Source organism: Mesocricetus auratus, unplaced genomic scaffold (genome assembly GCF_017639785.1).
Source record: "Mesocricetus auratus isolate SY011 unplaced genomic scaffold, BCM_Maur_2.0 Super-Scaffold_100707, whole genome shotgun sequence".
In the NCBI taxonomy this organism is placed as follows: Eukaryota; Metazoa; Chordata; class Mammalia; order Rodentia; family Cricetidae; genus Mesocricetus; species Mesocricetus auratus.
The window spans coordinates 1,796,635-1,817,001 of record NW_024429269.1 but is presented as its reverse complement, the minus strand read 5'-3'; the positions used below and the strand labels follow the sequence as shown (position 1 = coordinate 1,817,001).

General features: G+C 45.5%; 1 protein-coding gene across 5 annotated transcripts in view; it reads left to right on the top strand.

Annotated features, from left to right (window-relative positions):
• The first annotated feature begins 1,147 nt into the window (after positions 1–1,147).
• Positions 1,148–20,367, top strand: part of Adra1a (adrenoceptor alpha 1A) — a 91,798-nt gene continuing 72,578 nt past the window's right edge. The window contains exons 1-3 of one of the 5 annotated variants that reach the window (XM_040740661.1): positions 1,148–1,497; positions 2,838–4,346; positions 8,452–9,569. In XM_040740661.1, the coding sequence (XP_040596595.1) occupies positions 3,464–4,346; positions 8,452–8,615 (1,047 nt within the window). In that variant the 5' untranslated portion in view covers positions 1,148–1,497; positions 2,838–3,463 and the 3' untranslated portion in view covers positions 8,616–9,569. Of the gene's footprint in view, positions 1,498–2,837; positions 4,347–4,498; positions 6,534–8,451; positions 9,570–20,367 lie in introns of those variants that run through there. The other 4 variants (XM_040740662.1, XM_005075238.4, XM_013117268.3 and 1 more) reach the window with 4 other exon arrangements.

Genomic DNA, 20,367 nt, shown 5'->3' with positions numbered 1-20,367 from the left:
TAGGCGTGGGTATTATGTCTCTAGGCATGGGACTGGGGAGATTTTTATGTATAAAGAGAAAGAAATCTAAGTACCAGGTTTTCCCGAGTTAAAGGAACTCTGATCTCCACACGTGGTTGTGTCTCTCTGCACACTGTGGCATACTGCTATTTAAAGTGTCTCTAAACATGTTTTTCTTTGGAAAATGAATAATATTAATACATTTTTGCTCAGAAGACTGAAGAGAACTACAGGTAATCTAACCCAGGGTTTTATACATGCATGCAAGTAAAGAGTCTACCTAATACATGCATCTGCAGCCCTATGTTCTCTTAAGGTGGCTTTTGTATTACCACACTTAAGGGATTCCAGTAAGCACTTCAAAAAAAAAAAAGAAAAAAAGTATCTTCTGTCTGACTCAATAACAATGAATGAAGACAACATGGGAGATGGGTACCATACTGGGAAAACTCTTGTTTGTTCTTATGTTCTGAGTAGTCCTAAATTAAACAGACCACGGAATTTGTCAGGAATAGATAGATAAATAAATAAGACTGTGTGAGCTCTCTACTATTAAAAAAAAAAAGAGAGGAAATTCTCCTCCAAGGGGACATTTTCTTTTGAGAATTGGAAACAGATACACAAAGATACTACATTGTGGGAGAAGCTGCCTTGAGAACATATAATTTTAAAAACTCTATTTAACCAAATGATAGGTAGATCATATCTTAATAGACTTTGTTTTCCTGAAACTGTTGCAATCAAATCTAAGGAATCTTATCTGGTTGTGTGTATTTTTTAAAACTCATCTGCACGTTTGACACCATCAACCACGCACTTCCTGACTTAAATAAATGCCTTCACGAGCTGAACTAAACTTTTCACAGTAACCTTTGGGGGATTTCTGTAAACACACTATTTAGTGAAAACTTGAAAGGAAGTCTGTTTTTGTTTGTTTTTTATTTAAATGTATATATCAACCTACTGATGAAGAAGAGAAGGAGGATGAAGAGAGAGAGAAGAGAAAAGGAAAGGGGGAGGGGCAGAGAGACAGAAGAACAGAGAGGGGGAGATGAATCCACTTCTAGGCAGGAAGGAGAAAGACACCAACCCTGAGTTTTACGAGATTGTGCGGGTTGCCGCAGAGGAATACGGTAACAGCTGGAGATTACGGTACTCTCTGGGCTACCGCCTGTACTACGTCAACCAGAGCCGCAAAGTTCCTCGCCGCTCTTTTCTGGTGTCCAGGAACTGAATATCAAACCGGTGATAGTGCAGTTATTGACTCGCTGTATTTGCCTTTTCTTTTCTCTGTTATCAGTCTTTATTTTTAAAAGACCCAGGAGAAGCGAGCCCGGAGTTTGAGGTGCTCCGCAGTGGTGGGTGAGTCAGCTGGTGCTAAGGACTGGGACTTGGTCTTCGGAGACCGTCCCCTCTCCTCCCTGCAGAGAAGCAGCCGGCGCTGCGTGGACTGGAGGTCCGCTCTTCCGCTCCAGGGCCTCCTCATCGACGCAGCAGGTGAGTAGTGCTGCGGTGCCGGGAGCAGGCGGGAAATCCCGCAGGGTCGGGTGGGAGTGGGCAGGTGTGCCCGGCCTACAGTTGACACCGGACCTTCCACTTAGCCCCGCGTATCCGCTTTAGGACCCGCTTTGATACCAGCACCCCAAACCACCGCGTTTTCCTGATTTGCCACGAGAAGTTAACCTTCTAGTTAACAAGTGTCATTTTAACCCAGTTATAGACCCCAGGTGGGAGAAGGCGGGTTCCGCAGTGGCGTGATTTGGGGACCGCCTGAGAAGACTTGAACTTGTGATTTTCACAGCAGTCTGAGATCCCTGCCTTGGGGTTCGACCCCAAAAGACAAAGTGAGCATGTCCCCAAGCCCCGCACTCCTGTCCCACGTTTCCTAGACCTTTTGCAGTTGTAGAAATCGAGCCATTTAGGTAGATCATGACCCCTAGCCCAGAAAATCCCAGGCATCCCCAACTGCTGGCACGCGGATTTGATTTTTTTTAACCCTTAGGGAATCCTCAGTGACTGCTACTCGAGTCTGGTCCGAGGAGTGATGCACTCCTACCCGGCTCCCCAGAAACCCGGGTGTGGCTAGAGGCTGGAATCTCTAGGGCAGACGTCCCTAGGAGATTCTGCATGAATCCACCAGGGCCCTGTTTATCCCTGGGGATCGGCTTTGCTGGGAACCTGACTCTCCCTCGCGGGTGGCTTGGCTAGTAGACAGACTCGCGCGCTCTGCTCCCACGAGCGCCAATTCCGCGGGAGTGAGCGTGCGCGTGGCCCTGCGGTTCCGTGCTCTCTGAGGTTCGCTCTCCCAGGCCGCCCTCTCCAGGTGACTGTGGTGCAACCTGTTCACGGAGCGACCTGGAGGCTCCTCCAGATTCCACCGGCTTGCTTCGGTGTGACAGCCCGCAGCCGCAGTCAAGCTGGGGGGATGGTGCAGGGAGGGGGCGTTTCGGGATTTTATTTTCTCCATCCTGGCTGTTGAAATCCAGCTTCCAGCTACTGCGGGTCGGGGTTTTGTTGTCACTATTTGAGGTGGGAAGGTTGTTTTGATTTGGGGGGGGCGGCTTGGTTTTGTTTTGGGTATTGAACTTGGTCAGTCACGGAGAGGTGAAGGCAGCTTCCCAAGGGCAGGACTGGGGAGGACTAAGGAAAGGGACAAAGCCAAGGATCTCCTCCTGTGTCTCCTCATTGCCTGCATCAAGGCCATACAAAGCCACTCCTGGACTGCAGAGCAGCAGGCGCCCAGCAGGAGTCTGGTTACTGGGCGAGCTCAGCAGGGCCTGGCTGCCTAGGGCGCCTGCCTCACTGTCCGCATATTTCTTTGCGCTTTTTATTTTCAGCTGGATTCAGATAAACGAAGATCCAGGGCCACTTCGGTCTCAGCAAATATTTCAGACCCATGCTACCGTGCCAGAGCGCCTAGAAGCTGGAGCTAGCAGGAGCCCATAGTTGGGCGGCCAAGCTGAGAGTAACTACCTGCCAGCTGCAGCATCCAGATGCCCAGGGTCCCTGCTTTGAGCTTCGACTGCTGAGCCACACTTAGCTGCCCTTTCTTTCAGCACAGGCCGGCGATAGACTTGTGAATTTCTAATGTACATGTGAAGGCACAGGATGGACCAGACCTCGTAGAAAAGCGAACACCTGTGATCTCTGGGATTGCATTCAGCAGCATGTCCCCTTGAACCTCTCTCTGCGAGCTGGTAGGGAAAGTGTCCCCAGCAGTGCAGATCCACCCTGGCCATGTCACCCTTAATGCTCTATGAGTTAGTGTGGCCCTCTGAGGATTCCCAGGGCTGCCCAGGGTGGTTTCCAACAGGTGTGTTCTCTCCCTCCCCCAGTCCAACCCAGCTGGCTGGACTCCCCCAAGCTGAGGTCTTTTAACTTGGCTTCCTCACTCCCACCTCCGCCCCCCCTCCAGAGGGAGGCTGTCCAGAGCCGGACCTTGACCTCCCTGCTCCCTGGGACCATGGTGCTTCTCGCTGAAAATGCTTCTGAAGGCTCCAACTGCACCCACCCACCAGCACCGGTGAACATTTCTAAGGCCATTCTGCTCGGGGTGATCTTGGGGGGACTCATCATATTCGGGGTGCTGGGGAACATCTTAGTGATCCTCTCGGTGGCCTGTCACCGGCATCTGCACTCGGTGACTCACTACTACATCGTCAACCTGGCAGTGGCAGACCTTCTTCTCACCTCCACCGTGCTGCCCTTCTCCGCCATCTTTGAGATCCTGGGCTACTGGGCCTTTGGCAGGGTCTTCTGCAACATCTGGGCTGCTGTGGATGTCCTATGTTGCACAGCGTCCATCATGGGCCTCTGTATCATCTCCATCGACAGATACATCGGTGTGAGCTACCCGCTGCGCTACCCCACTATTGTCACCCAGAGGAGGGGCGTCAGGGCTCTGCTGTGTGTCTGGGCGCTTTCCCTGGTCATCTCCATCGGACCCTTGTTTGGCTGGAGGCAGCCAGCGCCTGAGGATGAGACCATCTGCCAGATCAACGAGGAGCCTGGCTATGTGCTCTTCTCTGCGCTGGGCTCTTTCTACGTGCCGCTGGCCATCATCCTGGTTATGTACTGTCGAGTCTACGTGGTGGCCAAGAGGGAAAGTCGGGGCCTCAAGTCTGGCCTCAAGACGGACAAGTCAGACTCCGAGCAAGTGACTCTTCGTATCCACCGGAAAAACGTCCCGGCAGGAGGTGGTGGGGTGAACAGTGCCAAGAATAAGACTCACTTCTCCGTGAGGCTGCTCAAGTTTTCCCGAGAGAAGAAAGCGGCCAAGACTCTGGGCATCGTGGTGGGCTGCTTCGTGCTCTGCTGGCTGCCTTTCTTCCTAGTGATGCCCATTGGTGAGTGTTCTCAGCATCGTTGCTTAACATTTACCTGGAGGGGAGTCTCCATGGGAGACCTGCCATCTAGGGTGGAAGGCAGGGAGGGTCTGCATTGCAAAGTGCACAGGACTCCCTGGTGGGAATTAGCCTTTTCTCTCTTTTGTTTCCAGTCTCCTTTGCACTGGGTCCTAGATCGCCTTGTCAGCTGCAGTAAAGAAGGCTCCCGGCTGCTACAGATTCATTGGTCTCTTTAGCGAGAGTGTCAAATTTTCTTAATGCCTTTAAGCTTGTTTAGTTTAAATCTACTCACTCCATTTAGAGTCCCCAAAGTAGACTGCTGAACACTACTTGTGCTCTGCTATGGGTCGTGAAGACAGTCCTATTGGCTTGAAAATAACACCATACTTATTCTGGACAAATGTGTGACAGTAGGGTTGGGTTAGATGGTTCATTCCATTGTGTTAGTTATAGTGTCTGCTTAGACTCTGTCTGCTCACATTGTTTTCTGAATTCATTATGGAAGAGAATATGATAAGCCACTCATAGGGTTTTTTTTTTTACATCCAAGCCAACTAAAAACCTTAAAGAACCTATCATAACAATTCCAGTAAGCAAATTCATTTTTAGCAGCAAGTTGGAAAACAGACATCACTCATTCAAAGTCATCCCGGAAGTTGCAGATGACAGCTTGAAAACAGCACAATAATATTGCAAATCCAATTTTTGCAGATGCAAACTTAGCTGTTGTCAAAATTAATTAGCTCATCCTAAGTATCAACAAGCTGATCCACTCCAAACAGTCCCCTGTCTCTGAACAACCCTCAATGCAATCCCAAAGCACTTCTTTGCTATTTTTAGTTTGTAAGCTAAAACACAGACTCACAGGCTGGTTACCACGAACTCTAACAAACACAAAATCATAGCAAAGAACGATAATAACACAATCCCTCAAAAGTTCCTTTGAGGCCAGTATCAATTACAGTACCATACTTTGCAACTCTGCGTCAGAATAATAGGTCTAGTTTTTGCCAACTGTGCCCAGATGCTGATTGGACTTTTCAATAATGATCATCCTGCCACCACAGGTGGAAGAAAGACACTTTTCAAGTTATCTAATGATTATAGCCACCAGCCACATGTAGCTGTTTAAAGGTGGATCAAAATTAAGTTATACCCAAATTCCATCTCTCAATCCCGTTAGCTACTTCTCGAGTCCTCAACGACCAGCTGTGACCAGCAGCTACATTTTGAGACAAGGGGGACACAGGTGATTTCTACTGTTGTGGGATCTCTGTAGAACAGGGCTGTGAGAGAGGCTGACTCACCGCGTGGCCTTCGTTGTGCCTGCCTATCACTGTCCCTAACTCTCCTCCTGGAAGGACATTGGAGCTTTGTGTTTACTGGAAGACACTCTTTAGCCTCTCTGCTTCTCTCCCTACATTACAAGTGTATCCACTCACTCTACAAATGCTCGCTGAACCCTTGCTTTAGCCACCAAGAGTGGACGAGGCAGAAAGTCCTTGCCCATGGGATAGACATGCGCAATAGGCCCTGAAAAGTTAAGGATGAAGACAGGCTATCAGGGAGCAAGCAGTCTGAGAGGCCAGGTAGCATAGGGATGATGGAACAGGTGGTCTGAGAAGTTCTATGCAGCATAGGAACATTCAAACAGAGTGCTGACTCAACCAGGCTTGTAAAATCCGGAAGGAAGAGTGGGCTGGCAGAGGGAACAGTGGGTACAGAGATGAGAAAGCCTTGTCTGCTCAAGCAAGGGCAAGAAGCAAGGGCAAAAAAGAGCCTGAGGGCAGATAGCTCATGTCAAGTGGGTTTTTTTTTTTGGTGGAGTAAAATTTGTAGACTTGTCTACTTGTGGTTAAAAGTCATTGGGGGGAGGGTTAGCAACTGAGAGGCGCATCTATCTATTTTGTAATGATTACTGCGGTAGCTGGGTGGATAATGGTTGATTGGAAGCAAGAGTAGAAACAGAGAGGCCAACTAGGAGACCTTAGAAGGTCCAGGAGACAGGTCGTGAGGCCTTGGACTCTGATGTACTCTGCTAGTGTAGGCAGTGAGGAGCGAGCACACTGGGCACGTCCTTCAAAGGCAGAACTGACAAATTTGAACATGGGGAAGAGAAAAAAATCAAGTGTAATTTCTAGGTTCAGAACAAGAATAACTGGGTAAATGGTGGTATATTTGACAGAGATGGAGATAGAGATAGAGAGAGAGAGAGAGAGAGAGAGAGAGAGAGAGAGAGAGAGAGAGAGAGGAGAAGGTGGGTCATCAGAACATTGCTTTCCCACTACGCTGGGAATGTCTGTTAGACATCTGAGTGTCTACCAGGTGGGTAGTGGATATGGGAACTTGGAGCTTGAGGGGACATGGACTGAGTAAAATCTTGGATGCATCAAGAGGCATGCAGATGTGGCCAGAGAGAGGGAATCCAGAGAAAAGACAGAGAAAAGACTCTGAGAATAGTCTCAGAGGTGTTAGGCCAGGAGGAGAGCAGACAGGAGAGACAATGAGTGTGGCACACAGGGTAGGAGAAAAATTAGGAGACTGTGGAGTCCCCAAGGCAGAAGATAGTGTTTAAAAACAAGAATAGTCTGGTCTACAGAGTGAGTACCAGGACACCAGGGATGTTACAGAGAAACTACCTCAAATAACAAATAAACTACCACCACCAACAACAACAAAAAACAAGAATAGTCAGTTGTGTCACACAGCAGTGGCCTTGGTGATGAGGCAGTCCTAAATGATGGACAGAAGTCAGGTGAGGCTGGTAGCTTCTGTAAAGTGATGAGAACAAAAGCACAGCTGCGCATCTTTGAGGAAGAATGGAAGATCAAGTGGGATGAGGGAAAATGAACTACTCTTGGAAAGACTTAGGGAGAGTCGAGCTGGGAATGGATGTTTCTCGAGAGATCCAGAGGCAGTTCTCAAAGGTGGAAGACAGGCCTTGGTGTTTCTATTCTGATGGGAAATTATTGGATTGAGCAGGACACCAAAGGAATAGGCAAGAGCAGAGAGAAGTGTCTAAGGGAAGGAAGAGACAAAGAAGTCAAGGGATGGGAGCACCATAGCAAGGAGTAAGGAGAGCATTAGCTGTCTCTTCAGAATGCTTCAATGTTAGCTTCTAGTGAGCTAAGAAGCAGAGAGGGGGAAGGGATAGGGAGTGTGTCTGCTGAGAAGCAAAGAAAAGACATGAACTATCTTAGGAATGAGAGTCTGTACATTATGAAAATTTAGTCAAGACACTAAAGTCCCAAGGGCCTGTGAGCATGAGTATGAAACAAGTCAGGGAAGAGGGCTACATGATGCTCTCCCAAAGCTAAGTGGCTGAGGGCTACAGGGGTGTAGCTGAAGACAGATAGGAGTTCTGGGGAACGGAGTAAAGAGAGCTCATCCATGAGGGATGGGCATGGACTGAGTCAGATCACAGCCCTCACAGAGACAATGGTGGAAAGTCAGAGATGATGGCTACCTGGGACCTCAGGGTTGTGTTGGTGTCCTGGGCTATAAAGGACATGGGGCTTAATGACCCAGGTCCTGCTGTCCTTAAGGGCAGGGAGCTGCCAGGCACTTAGCCTCTTCCCCTGGACTCCACACTCTTAAGGAGTTGACAATGCTTGGGTAAGGATGTTGTGACAGAGAAACTTGTGATTTAAAAGAAAATAAAAAATAAAAAGACACAGAGTCAAGAGGAAAGTTGAAACCTATAGTTAATAGAGTGTCAGAAGATGGCTCAGTGAGGTAGGAGACCCTAAACACATCAATATGTGATTGGCAATTTCCTCTTAACACCAGAGGAGTATGAAGATGTTTCTCCCAGCAGAGATGGACAGGTGATAAGCCCCAAATACCAAAGCAGAAATAATAGAAAGATGTATGCCCTTGCTTTCTAGGGCCTGGCAAGCTAATTAAAGAGGCAAAGTGAGTAATTGACATGAGCCCAGAGACTGATGCTCAAACAGTATTAAGACCTCGTACTGAGGAATATAACAGTTGTATTCATCTGAAAGTCACTGTAGAAGCTTCTAGAATACCACTACTGATGGAGCAATTTCTTAAGACAGCACTATTTCAGCTGGGCCATCAATGAGATGTTTTTTGTTTTCATTAGCAGCCTTAAATGCATTTTTCACACAAGCTGTGAACAGAAAAATAAATATGCCATTATGTTATCAACTCCCAAGAGATGAGGTCATCAATCTGCAACACGAGACTGAAAAGACTAGAAACAACAGTGCGGCCAGAAGGAGGGGGTTGTGCCAAGCTGAGAAGTGAAGCATCCACGTGCAAGCTGTCTAAGGAAACCAAATGAGCAGATTCCATCTCATCACCAAAGGTTCCTGACCACCGAGGTGTGACAGCTCACCCCTGTGATCTCAAGCACTTGACAGGAGTAGCTGGAAGACCGAGAGTCCAGGTCACCCTCCACTATACTACACTACACTCAAACTACAGTGCATTAGAGAACAGTCTAGATTACGAGAGACTCTGTCTTTCAAAAGTTCCCCTGGAGACCAGGAGAAAGCATTGTCACTCTGATATTGCTAGGACAAGTCCCTTTCCCCCAAACTTCTCCCCACCCAGCCTGGGATGCATGCTGGATTGAATAGTGTAGGTGAGAATCCAACTGAATTGATTTCAAACCTAAGTCTTGCTTGTCCTGTTTCCTTTTTGCAAGTCATTTGTTCGATTGAAACTCAGCTGAGGGAGGTCACTGTAGGCTGCTATCAGCCATTCTGATATTGCAGTGACAGCTTGTAAAAAGTGAGTGTAGATGATAGAGAGGAGTGGAGAGTCTAGGAAGGTGTCAGCCTTCAACTGTAGAAAGGAAGGACGGCTGGAGACTGTCCCCTAGGGAAGGTCCATCAGCGGCATGATATCATCTTTGGTACTTGACTCCTTGTCTGTCGCCTAATACTTCCTGAGCCCTGAGACTTAGCTCCCTTCTTCATAAAACAGTGGATGCCATACAAGCCAGCTTTCCCTGTAGTGCCTAGCTCAGAGCAAATGACAACAATTACTGATCTTATTAGGATTCATAGAGTTACAAATCATTATGGATGCATTGGCATATGGCTGTTGCCATGGGGGTATGGCTGTTGCCATGCATGGTGGATGTCCCTGGAGGTATGAGAGGGGGAGAGCATTGGAAAGCAAAAGGGAGCACCATCTATCAAACATAGTTTCATGTCTGAATTCTGTGTATTTCAATAAAATGCCTGGCATTGCTTTTGGACTCACACCATTGCCTCTGCCTCAAAGGAGGCAATAAATGGGTTGGGTTTTGGCTTATATGGGCAGAGGACATTTGAGAACTATGCTCCCCAGAAGGCAGAAAACATGCAGTGGTATCGAGGGAGAACGTGAAGGAAGAGCTGGCAAGATGCTTACCAAATGGGAGCAGCGAAAATGACTTATTTCCTCAATAGAATTTCATAGGCTGTCTACTGTGTTTTAGGTGACTAGAGAATCACTGGAGATAATGACAACACATACCCCCAAATCAGAACAATTACATATGTAGCAAAAGCTTCAGGCAGCTGAAAATACATTTAGAATGACTTCTAAATGTCACATAATGACTAGTTCCTCAATAGGTGCCCAGGTAACAGGTGTCAATTACTGCTTCTCTGTAGGTGACATGGGACCAGGTTTGTGGTTTTTACAGAAAAGGTTGAAGCCTTAGAGACAGTAGCATGCTCAGGGTTTAAGATAAAAGACCAATATTTCAGGTACTCCTACTACCTCACAAACCGCCCCAACTCAGTGGCACAAGGCAGCATCCACCATAACTGTATGTTATCTGGCTGGTGGTCAGAACTGGCTGGCCTCCATGGTGGCCTCCCTTCCTCCAATGCCCTAAGTGGATTTTCTCATAGGGCAATCGTTTGTCTCCATGGTAGAGCATTACCTACCAGGCCTCTGTGGAACAAAATGCATCCACCTCAGGCCCAACATCACTGTTGCCTCTTTCTAGATCAAAGCAAGCGAGGGGACCCACCTTAGTCTAAGGGAAAGAGAAGCAGATCATTGTCTTGATATGGGAAGAGTGAGTCCATACAGGGTTAGAGGAATATTGTGGTCTTCTTGAAAAGAACTGATCATGGGTATCTCAAATAGTATCTCTGATTTATCTGTCGGCTAAATTGGGACTCTCTCTCTGTCTCTCTCTGTGTCTGTTTTTCAGTCTGTGTCTGTGTCTCTGTCTGTCTGTATCTATCTACCTATCTATTTATCTGTCTGTCTATCTCTCTGGTTCTGTGTATAACAGCCCTGGCTGTCCTGGAACTCACTTTGTAGACCCCACTGACCTCGTACTCTCAGAGATCAGCCTGCCCCTGCCTCCTGGGTGCTGGGAGTTTGCTGCCGCCACACCACCACCAGGCCTGTTGAGCTGTACTTTACATAACATTCAAGACTATTCTTTTCCTTCCTGCAGGTTAACAATTTCCAGAGTGAAACAGACACATAAACAACCCCAAAATGTATACAATGCTTGAAAATCCATACAGTGGACTAGGGTGATTCTAGGCATCAAGGACTGAAATTCTTTCAGTTTCACAGAACCTTTGAGCCAAGATCTGTGTAGCTGGTTGACCATTCATGGTTAAAAGAGAGTGGAAGAACTGGATGAATGGCTCCTTTGGTAGAGTGCTTACATAGCATACAGGAAGCACTAGATTCCATGCCCCACAATGTACCAACCAGGCACATGAAGCACTCAGAGGTCGAGGCAGGAGGTTCAGCAGTTCAAGTCCACAATAGAGTGAGTTCAAGGGCCAGCCTGGGCTACATGATATCTTATCTCAAAAAAAAAAAGAAAAAGAAAAAGAAAAGAAAACAGAATTTGCAAAGAATCTAGCAGGGCCAGCCTGATGCCCATGGGGATTTTCCAGAGGCTAGATGTGGGTATCAGATGAAGCTGCGAAGACAGGTACCAGATCAGGCCAGGTTTGAAAGCCATTCTACAAGTTGTTATTAATCCAGTGACAGCCAGGGTACAGAGACGACAAGCTCACATTTCAATATCTCACAGACTTGATGAAAGTAAGATTGTGGCTAGACCAGTTGGGAGACCTTTGCATCTGACAGACTGAGCTATCTCTTGCCAGGTAGGATCTGCACGTGTTCTTTCTGGGAACCTCTGCGTGGCTCTTGGGCGCCTCTTTGGTCAGCACCTCTGATTTACAAGAAAGCATGCCTCATCATCACAGTGTATCTGCAGTTGGCTTTAAATTAGCTTCGGCTCCCTCCACGAGACAAATCTGTCTTGAAGATATACCGTCATATACAAAAGAATGCACTGCAGGCTCGGGGGCCATTGGAGGTGACTCCTGAGACTCTTTGAACAATAGCTGATTCTTTCAAAGCAGGCACTAGCCTGACAAGGTCTTAGCCTGAGGAAGCCTAACTCTGGAGGCACCACGAAGGAACTCCCTGCTATAGGTGGGGAGAGGACATGTTCAGAGGCATTTTCTTTGTCTAATGAGTTTCTTGTCTTTCCACCCTATTATTTAGCTTGCCAGTCTGACAATTACACAGTGGCCTTTCATTTTTAATAGCATATTTCTCTGCTATCTGAACATTTCTTTTCACGTTTGCTTTGGTCGCTTATATTTTTTCCCTTTGACAGAATCGCTTGTCTGTGCTCTGAAGGCACTTTTCTATTTCTTTATCCATAGAAGATGACAATCACTCATAACTACTGGCTTGCCTGCCTTCTGCAGAACTCATATGGGCTGAGGAGATGGAGCTGCTTTATCTTCATTTCCACATCAACACACACACACACACACACACACACACACACACACACACACAGCCACTAACACTTTTAAGAGCATCCCAAATTAGCTCCTTCAGGTCTGATCATCCTACCTGCCCTGTCTCCTTCACCTGACTTGGTGCCCTGGTCCACTCTGACACCATTCTACACCAGGTCGTTTCTAAACAGTAGAAACTTATTTCCCAAAGCTCTGACACTGGTAGGTCCAAGATCCCGTACCAGCAGACTGGGTTTATAATGAGACCCTATGTTCTGGTTCATACATTGTTCTAGCTGTCGTGGTGGAAGAAGGGAGCTTTGGGGACCTTTTCCCTCATCCCACCCCAAAGTCCCTACCTCCTGACACCATTCCACTGAAGGTTGAGATGTCAACATATACACTTTGGAGGACATGATCCCTCAGAGCAGAAGACTTGGCCTTTCAGAACTTTCCTTGGACATACTGACTGCCAGATTCTTGTAGAACTCCCATTGTTGTCAGGCATGGTAAATAAGAGCTTGTGTTGGTCAGCTTCCCATCACTGTAAGGCAATGGTTCTCAAACTTTCTAATGCTCCCAACTTTAATACAGTTCCTCATGTTGTGCTGACCCCCACCCATAAAATTATTTCATTGCTACTTCATAACTATGATTTTGCTACTGTTATGAATCATAATACAAATATCTGTGTTTTCTGATTATCTTAAGCTACCCCCGTGAAATGGTCCTTCAGCCCCACAGGCTGAGAACCACTGTTATAATGGATTATCCAAGGAGATTAGTTTATAAAGAGAAAAGTCTTGCTTTGGTTCATGGCTCAGCAGATTGCAGTCCAAGGTCTAGTAGCCTCATTGCTTTAGGCTTCTAATAAAGACAGTGCATCGTGATGGGAGTCTATGGCAGAGCAAGTACTTAACTCCATAAGCCAGAAAATCAACCAAAGACGAGAGAACAAGAATCCCCTGTCCACCTTGGAGCTCACTCTCAATGACATAAGGACCTTCTATAAGTCCCCACCTCCTAAAGATCCACAGTGTTACCCAAAAGTGCCAGACCTGGGAGCAAGCCTTTATGGAACCCATTACAAGATGTTCAGTGTACAGACTATGACCCTAATTTAGTCTTATTAGTTTCTGTTTTTTTAGTGTCCTGCACAGGGAGGTTGGTTAGCCCAGTGGTTGGTCCTCAAATATCTAGTCTCTAACACTAAGACCTGAGGAACCTCAGGCTGATCACTCACAAACCACTTCTCACCTAGTGAGCAGTCAAACCCTTCCCTCCCTCCAACTATAGACCCTCAAGGTCTGACTGTGATCCCACCAGCCCCTGGCTAGCGTTCACTTGCTCTGTTGCTACTGGGCCGGGAGTTACTCTGTCCCAAGAGCCCTCTTGCCCACCTTTGGTAACTCCCAAGCCAAAGCTACAATGGTGTTTTCATTCTGGTCCCAGCAGAGCAGTCTCTGGGCTCTTTGCACACGGGTGCTGCCCCCGGCTTGCCCTCTGCCTCGAACCAGCAGCATAGCCCTCTGCGCTAGACTGCCTTCCCCACACTGGGAATGGGAGTTTGAGAATTCCCCCTTGTCTTCAGATCATTTTAATGGCTCTTCATCTGTGTTATGGAGGGAGCTTAGAACAAGTGACTACCTGCCCCTTTTCACCATCTCTTTCCCTTCTCCTCACTGTCCCTGGGAGTAGACAGGCTGAGGACTCTTTCTTTGGAAAATAATTGCTTTGAATCTTGTCCCCTTCTTCCAAGGGTGGAACTTAGCTTCTGTGGAATAGCCATAGCTAGTGAGCTGCTAAGAGACAGGTTTAAGGAGAAGAGGAGATCTATTCATATAATCCTTATACACAGTGACCATTTTTATTTGCATTTCTATCGGGTTTATTTTTTTCAATCACGAAGACATAGAAAATAGTTATGAAGTCAAATATTTTAATCCATTTTAATCCATGTGTCCTCTGGGGATACTTGGAGGCACTTCCCCAGTGTGAGTCAGATAGCCTATTTCTTCCAAAGCATGGTGTATATTCTATCTGGAAGTCTTTGTTTGTATCTTGGTAGATGACACATAACTGTATTAATTTTGAAATGGTTCTAGATCTGTCTCCATGGATTTATTGAAGAATCTATCAGACCCTCTCATACTTTGAAAATGCTGTTGTCATATTAAAGGGGACCTTGGATCTGTTTTACTTCTCTCCCATTCATCTATCTCTATACTTCAGTGTTGCTGCCACAGTAATTGAATTTCTGTGCCTTTATAATACTTTATTTCATTTGTTCCCCCACAGTTCCCTACACATTCGTAAGGGACTGTGATCAGTTTAAGACCTTCTGGTTTAAGACTCCTGAGAGAACATTCCTTTTCAAAATTACTCCATGCATTTTTGGGTGTTCACTCATCCCAGAAACCTCTGGGCTCTTGGTGTCACTGTGCTTCTGGACCCACCTTGGAACTGTTGCTGTCACTCCACTGCGATCACAAGTCTCCCAAAACCCATTTGTGAGAATGGCATTAAAAGATCCTGCCTTGATATTTAATACACACACACACACACACACACACACACACACACACACACACACTCTGACTATTGGTTATGGATCAGTACACCTCATCAAATCGAGGAAGGACCTTTCTATAATTTAGAGAACTATTCAGGTCCAGTTTAAAAGTGCATTTTAATTTATTTCCATTTTGGAATGCTGTTTCATCAAAGTTGGATCTACAGCTTCATCAAACACAGATTTTTCTTTTCAATCTTTTTCATAATCAATTTTGTCCTAACCCATTGTCCTAGCTTACATCTTTGGGTTAGATGTTGACTGACTAGGAAACTGCCCCACTAAATATTTACTTCGAGTTGTGTTTCTGCTTCCACATGGAGTCAGTATATAATCTTTACCACTTTGGGGACCAGCTGTATAAAGCAAATTGTGACACTTCGCATTTTTTCTCCACAACCATCAGTGACAGTTGAACTAGCGTAAGAATTATGTGTGCCCTGAAGCTTTGAAAAATTTGCCCCATAAAACACTTGGGCTCACTCCTTTTATGGTTAAGTCCGTGAGACTGGTTCCTATTCCTTCCATGGATACTGATCGTTTCTGATTGTCAGGTTTGATAATTTTTATTTTATTTTCCATTTTCCTTCTCCTTGCAGTTGCACATTTCAGTTTGGATTTATGCATAAATTTTTCCTCTCTTGGACATCTTTGTCATCTTTCTGTGACACTCTTCTTGTGCACTGTGACAAACTGGAAGACTGTCAATTCTTAGTTCTTTTTTTTTTTTTTGAATTTTCTTTCTACAAATCCAGGTTCAGGGTTTACTGTTTTCATCTGTTTTCCAATTAATTAATATATTCTCTAGCAATTTCTCTCATTTCCTGGTTACTGTTTTGTTTTTCAATATTAGTTTGGTCACAATGTTTATGTGTTTTGGTTCTCTCTTATTGAAGATGGAAAACAATCAAAGCTATTCATCTTCCCCTAACCAAATTCTCATTTCTTCCTCTAGTGTCTGACTCTGCACTTTTCTCATCTTCCCCTAACCAAATTCTCATTTCTTCCCCTAGTGTCTGACTCTCCACTTTTCTCACTTGCTCAGTCTATATTTCTAATCTTTTTCTTCTGTTCTGTGTAGACATCAAAGAAGTCCTTTGGTACTGGTTAATTTGAAAATAATTGGTATTTTATTGCCTCGGTCCTTAAAATTAATTCTAATTTACTCCATCCTACCCAGAGAATATAAACTCAATAATCTGTAGCTATGGAAATAATTGAAGCTTTTAGAATTAATGGATGATCAATAGCTTGTATGCTTCGTAGATTTAGCATTTAGAAGATGAATGTGGACGGTTCATTTCTTGCATTTTTTTCCCTTTATCCATTATCTAGTTTGTCAAGTGCTGGAAGAGCTGGTGAGCTCCCACTGCTCCCAAGTTGCTTGTGGGTACTTCTGTTGTCTCATGATGGGAAGCTGTCTTTGTCAGCCTGAGGCTGCCACGTAACAGAGCAGCACAGATTAGTGGCGTAAACAGCATCATTTACTCCTCACAGCTCTGGAGGCTGTGATGGCTCTTGGCTTGGATCAGACTCAGGGGGAGGTATGATCAGTTTCCAGGCTCACAGAATGTCTTTCACCTTCCCTGTGTCTTCACATGGCAAATGAACTAAAAATTAAACCCTCTTCTCCTTGTAAGGACACCAGTCGCCTCATAAGTCTCCACCCTCATGAACTCATTGAATTCTGATAACTTCCCATCTGCCCAAACCCCAGTGCACCGAAGACTGAGGTTTCAACATGCCAGTGGGTAGCATGATCACTGTGTCCTTCTGGTGTGTGTATGTCACTTACGGCATCAATTTAATTATTAGACTTCAGGATAGAAACTTTAACTCTGATGTAAGGAAACTGAGGCACAACCGGGAGTCAGTGATTTCCTGCTAGCCCTGTGTGGCTGCATTCCCAGAGGCAGCACAAAGGGCCTCCAGCCCAAGCCCTAGGCTCTCACTCACAGGACACTGCCCCATCTTCTGTACTTTGCCTGCTTATCCAACCGGAGTTGCATTAGGCTGGTAGCTTTCAAACCAAGTTTCAGAATTCCGCGCAAATTATAGCGAAGATATAAACTAGATAAAAGTGGTGCCTTGCTGCCGACAGCAGAGAAGAAACCCCAAGTCCTGGGCACTAAGCGCCACCCACCCTCCTTCCTGCTGGCAGCCCTATCAGGGGATCAGAACACAGGTTGCTCTTCACCAAGGGTGTCAAATTCCAGACTCAGTAAATGGCCCCAGCGACTGCAGCAAGGAAAGCATCCTGCCTTTTCCAGAAGGGAGGGGATGGCGCTGACCTGGGCTCACAGGCTGTCCTTATTCTGGAATGCCCGCAGAGCAGTAGCCTTTGCCCAAAAAGGGTTTGAGAAGGGAACAGTTTGCACACTCACTTTTTTTTTTAATGTGCCGTTCACATTTAGCTTATTGCCAGGCATCTAGTTGCAAGTTAGGAACCTCCTACTCATAAGCTGTGTAGGTCCCTGCTTCCTTATGAGAAATGTTTGAAAGTATCCCTGCAGTCTACAATAGTGTTGGCTTATCTTTTCTCCTGATTTCACTATCACTGGCCAATTACTAATAGGTGATCTCAGAAATAGAAAAATTTGAGCCATATTTAATGGATATCAGGCTTGCCTCAGCCTCCTTATGGAGTTAAAGGTGACCTTGAACTTCTGATCCTCCTGTTTCCACCTCCCAAGTGCTAGGATGATAGGCATGTGCCACCATAGCCTACTGTGCTTCCCACACATCTTAAATAATGATTTTTTAAAACCCCCAGCTTCCTGAAGGCGCTTAAAAAGTCTTTCCATTAGTATGTGTGTGTATGCTTAATTGTGGCTATTCACATGACATACAATGTGCTGTTTTAATGATTTTAAAGTGTCAGTTCAGTAGTAGTTGACAGTACACTCAGTGTTGTGCATCCATCATCACTAATTAGCTCCTCTCCATCACTCCTGCATGAAGCTGTATCCATTAGCTTTGATTCCTCTCTGTCTGTATGATTGGCCTGTCTTTGGTACTGGATCCATACGGAATCACCCAATGTGTGGCCTTCTTCTTTATGTCCTTCCTTTAGCCTGCTCTTCTGAAAGTAGTCCATGTTGTGACACTTGTCAGCATGTAGTCACTTTGTGACCAGCTAATATTTCATTGTGTGAATATGCTGTATTTTACTTACCTGTCCATCCACTGAAGGGCAGCTGAAGTATTTCTGCCTTTGGGCTAGTTTTGAATATTTGCCAAGATGAATATTCATGGCCCAGTCTTTGTTTGAACGTCTATTGTAGTTCATTTGGATACATAACCACAAGTGGAATTGCTGAGTCATCAGACTTCTATATTTAGTCTACAGAGGGTCTGCCAAACCGTTCCCCACAGCAGCTGCCCCAGTTTCTGCGGCCACCCAAGGCACCAGGGCCCAGTTTTGTCACCACAGTCACCACTCCTTATTCTCTGAGTACTGAGTGTGCAGCAGTACTCAGTTGCTTGGCATTTCCTGATGACTCCTGATGTCCCAAGCCTTCTTGTGTGCGCGTGGCGCGTTTGTTTATCTGCTTTGGATCAATATCTACCTGCTTGAGTCACTTGTCCACTTGTGTTTGCCACTTGTGACTGAGTCTTAGGAGTTGTGTCAGGTACCAGATCCCTATCAGCTTCATGAGTTCACAGATACTTTTCTTTAGGTCGTTGTTTCCCTCCCTCCTTCCTCCCGCTTTTCATAAATAGTTTATACATGTGCACATATACATATACAATGTACATAGGTAAATATGTGCACACACACACATATATATACATATATATATTTATATATGTATATATTAGCCTGTGCTGACTTCTAATTTGTGATTGTTGTGCCTCAGCATGCCGACTGCTGGAATTTCAAGCATCTACCATTTTCTTCATAACGTCCTTTGATGCACATCTATCTTGAATTATTTCTGCCTGTAGAAAATTGTGTAGCGTGGTACAGAGACAAGCTTTCTTTGGAATGTCTAATTTCAAAACCAACCAAGGCGGAAAGTTCAATGTTAACAATAAGTTGTGGTACTGAGAATTATTTTTAAGTATTCCAAGAGATGAAAATGCTCATTTTCCTGATAGGATCATTCAGTGTCTATACATAGTAAGTTATCAAAAATCACCTCATAGTTATAACTAAAATAATAATGGGGACCAGAGCCTGACCTGATGAGAACTCTCTTGGCAGAGAATGCAGTCTGAACTCATGAACCTATTTGTAGATTTTAAACTCATACAGTACGTTTCACAAGTGTTCACATTTTATCTGGGCACATACCTTGTTATGATATGCTGCTTGAGGGGGACCTTGGTGAATCCCAAAGGGGTGAGAGACAAATGTGCCATGTAGACAGAACTCACGTGGGATGTTTTATTGGGGGGAGGGAAAGAAGAGAGGGGAGAAAGAAAGAGGGGGAGGAAGGGATGGAGGGAGGGATAGCTGGAAAGAGAGATAAGGAGTAGGTGGAGCTTATCTCTTAAAGGGACCTTTTGCACCTGTGTAGAGCCAGGGTACTGCTTGCCATGCTCAGAGGGGTGACACACTCTGCCAGGACCCCAAGGGGCAGGGCTAACATACCTCACTAAAATATCACACAATATACAGTATGCAACACCATACCTTTGTGAAAATCTAAATTCCAAAACACATTTAACTCCACAGATTGAGGAAAGGAGTTGCAGGTAGTTACCTCTCTGGGCTCAGAACTCTGACGATTCCCAGTCTTTAATTAGAAACACACCAAGATAATTAACAGTCACATTTGTTTTATGCACCAACACTGGTGGCACCACAGAGCTCTGCCGGCCAAGGCACCAGATACTTCTGTGTTAATCCTGGACCCACTGTGATTCCTGCAATTCTCCTACTTGTGCTTTGCTTACAGTCTTCAGATTTGTACCTCAGTCAGTCTCTTTGAGCTTTGCCCTTCTGGATTACTCCTTCAGATCACCATACCCAGGCCACCCCTGAGGTGCATATGTTCTGCCTCAGGCATAACCAGTTCAACATTATAATTTATCTTATTCACTCTATAGTTTGACAGTAAGACCTTAAGACAGTATTTTCCAAGCTTTGTGCTCCTATAAATGCGGTTCATAGAGGATAAATAATTTAGCTGATGCTACCAAGCTATTATGTGACAGAATCTCTGTCAGTGATTTTCTTCTACACTATGTTAATTTTCTTTGGCAAATGCAGCACTAACGGTGGCTATCACTTCAGGAGAAAAGAGACAACCCCACACTTTCTAAACCCCCATGTTAATGGCTCTTCTTGTCTCCTGCATGAAATGGAAAAAACAAATGAACTCAAGCTGGAGAAAGCCATGAGGAGCAGGGGGACCGGGGAAGTCAGAGAGCAAATGATTAACTCTGTGGTCTAATGTCCACTGGGTTCTCTGGTGTGTTCATAACCAGTGCTAACCCTGAACTCGCTGATTAATCAGGAAGTGTTTCTGAAGCACTAGGCCATTTACTGTACCCTCAGTCCTAAGCCGAGTCTCGTGAGGCACTTGGAAGAAGACCCATGGCCCACACTAAGAGAAAGGGTTCTGCAAACTAAACAACAGTCATCGGGATGAAATCATGTGCATTAGGAATGGTCTAGAAGCTCAGAGATGATGCAGCAGGGAGGGAGAGCTTAGGCAGTCACAGGATACTGCTTGGAGGAAAA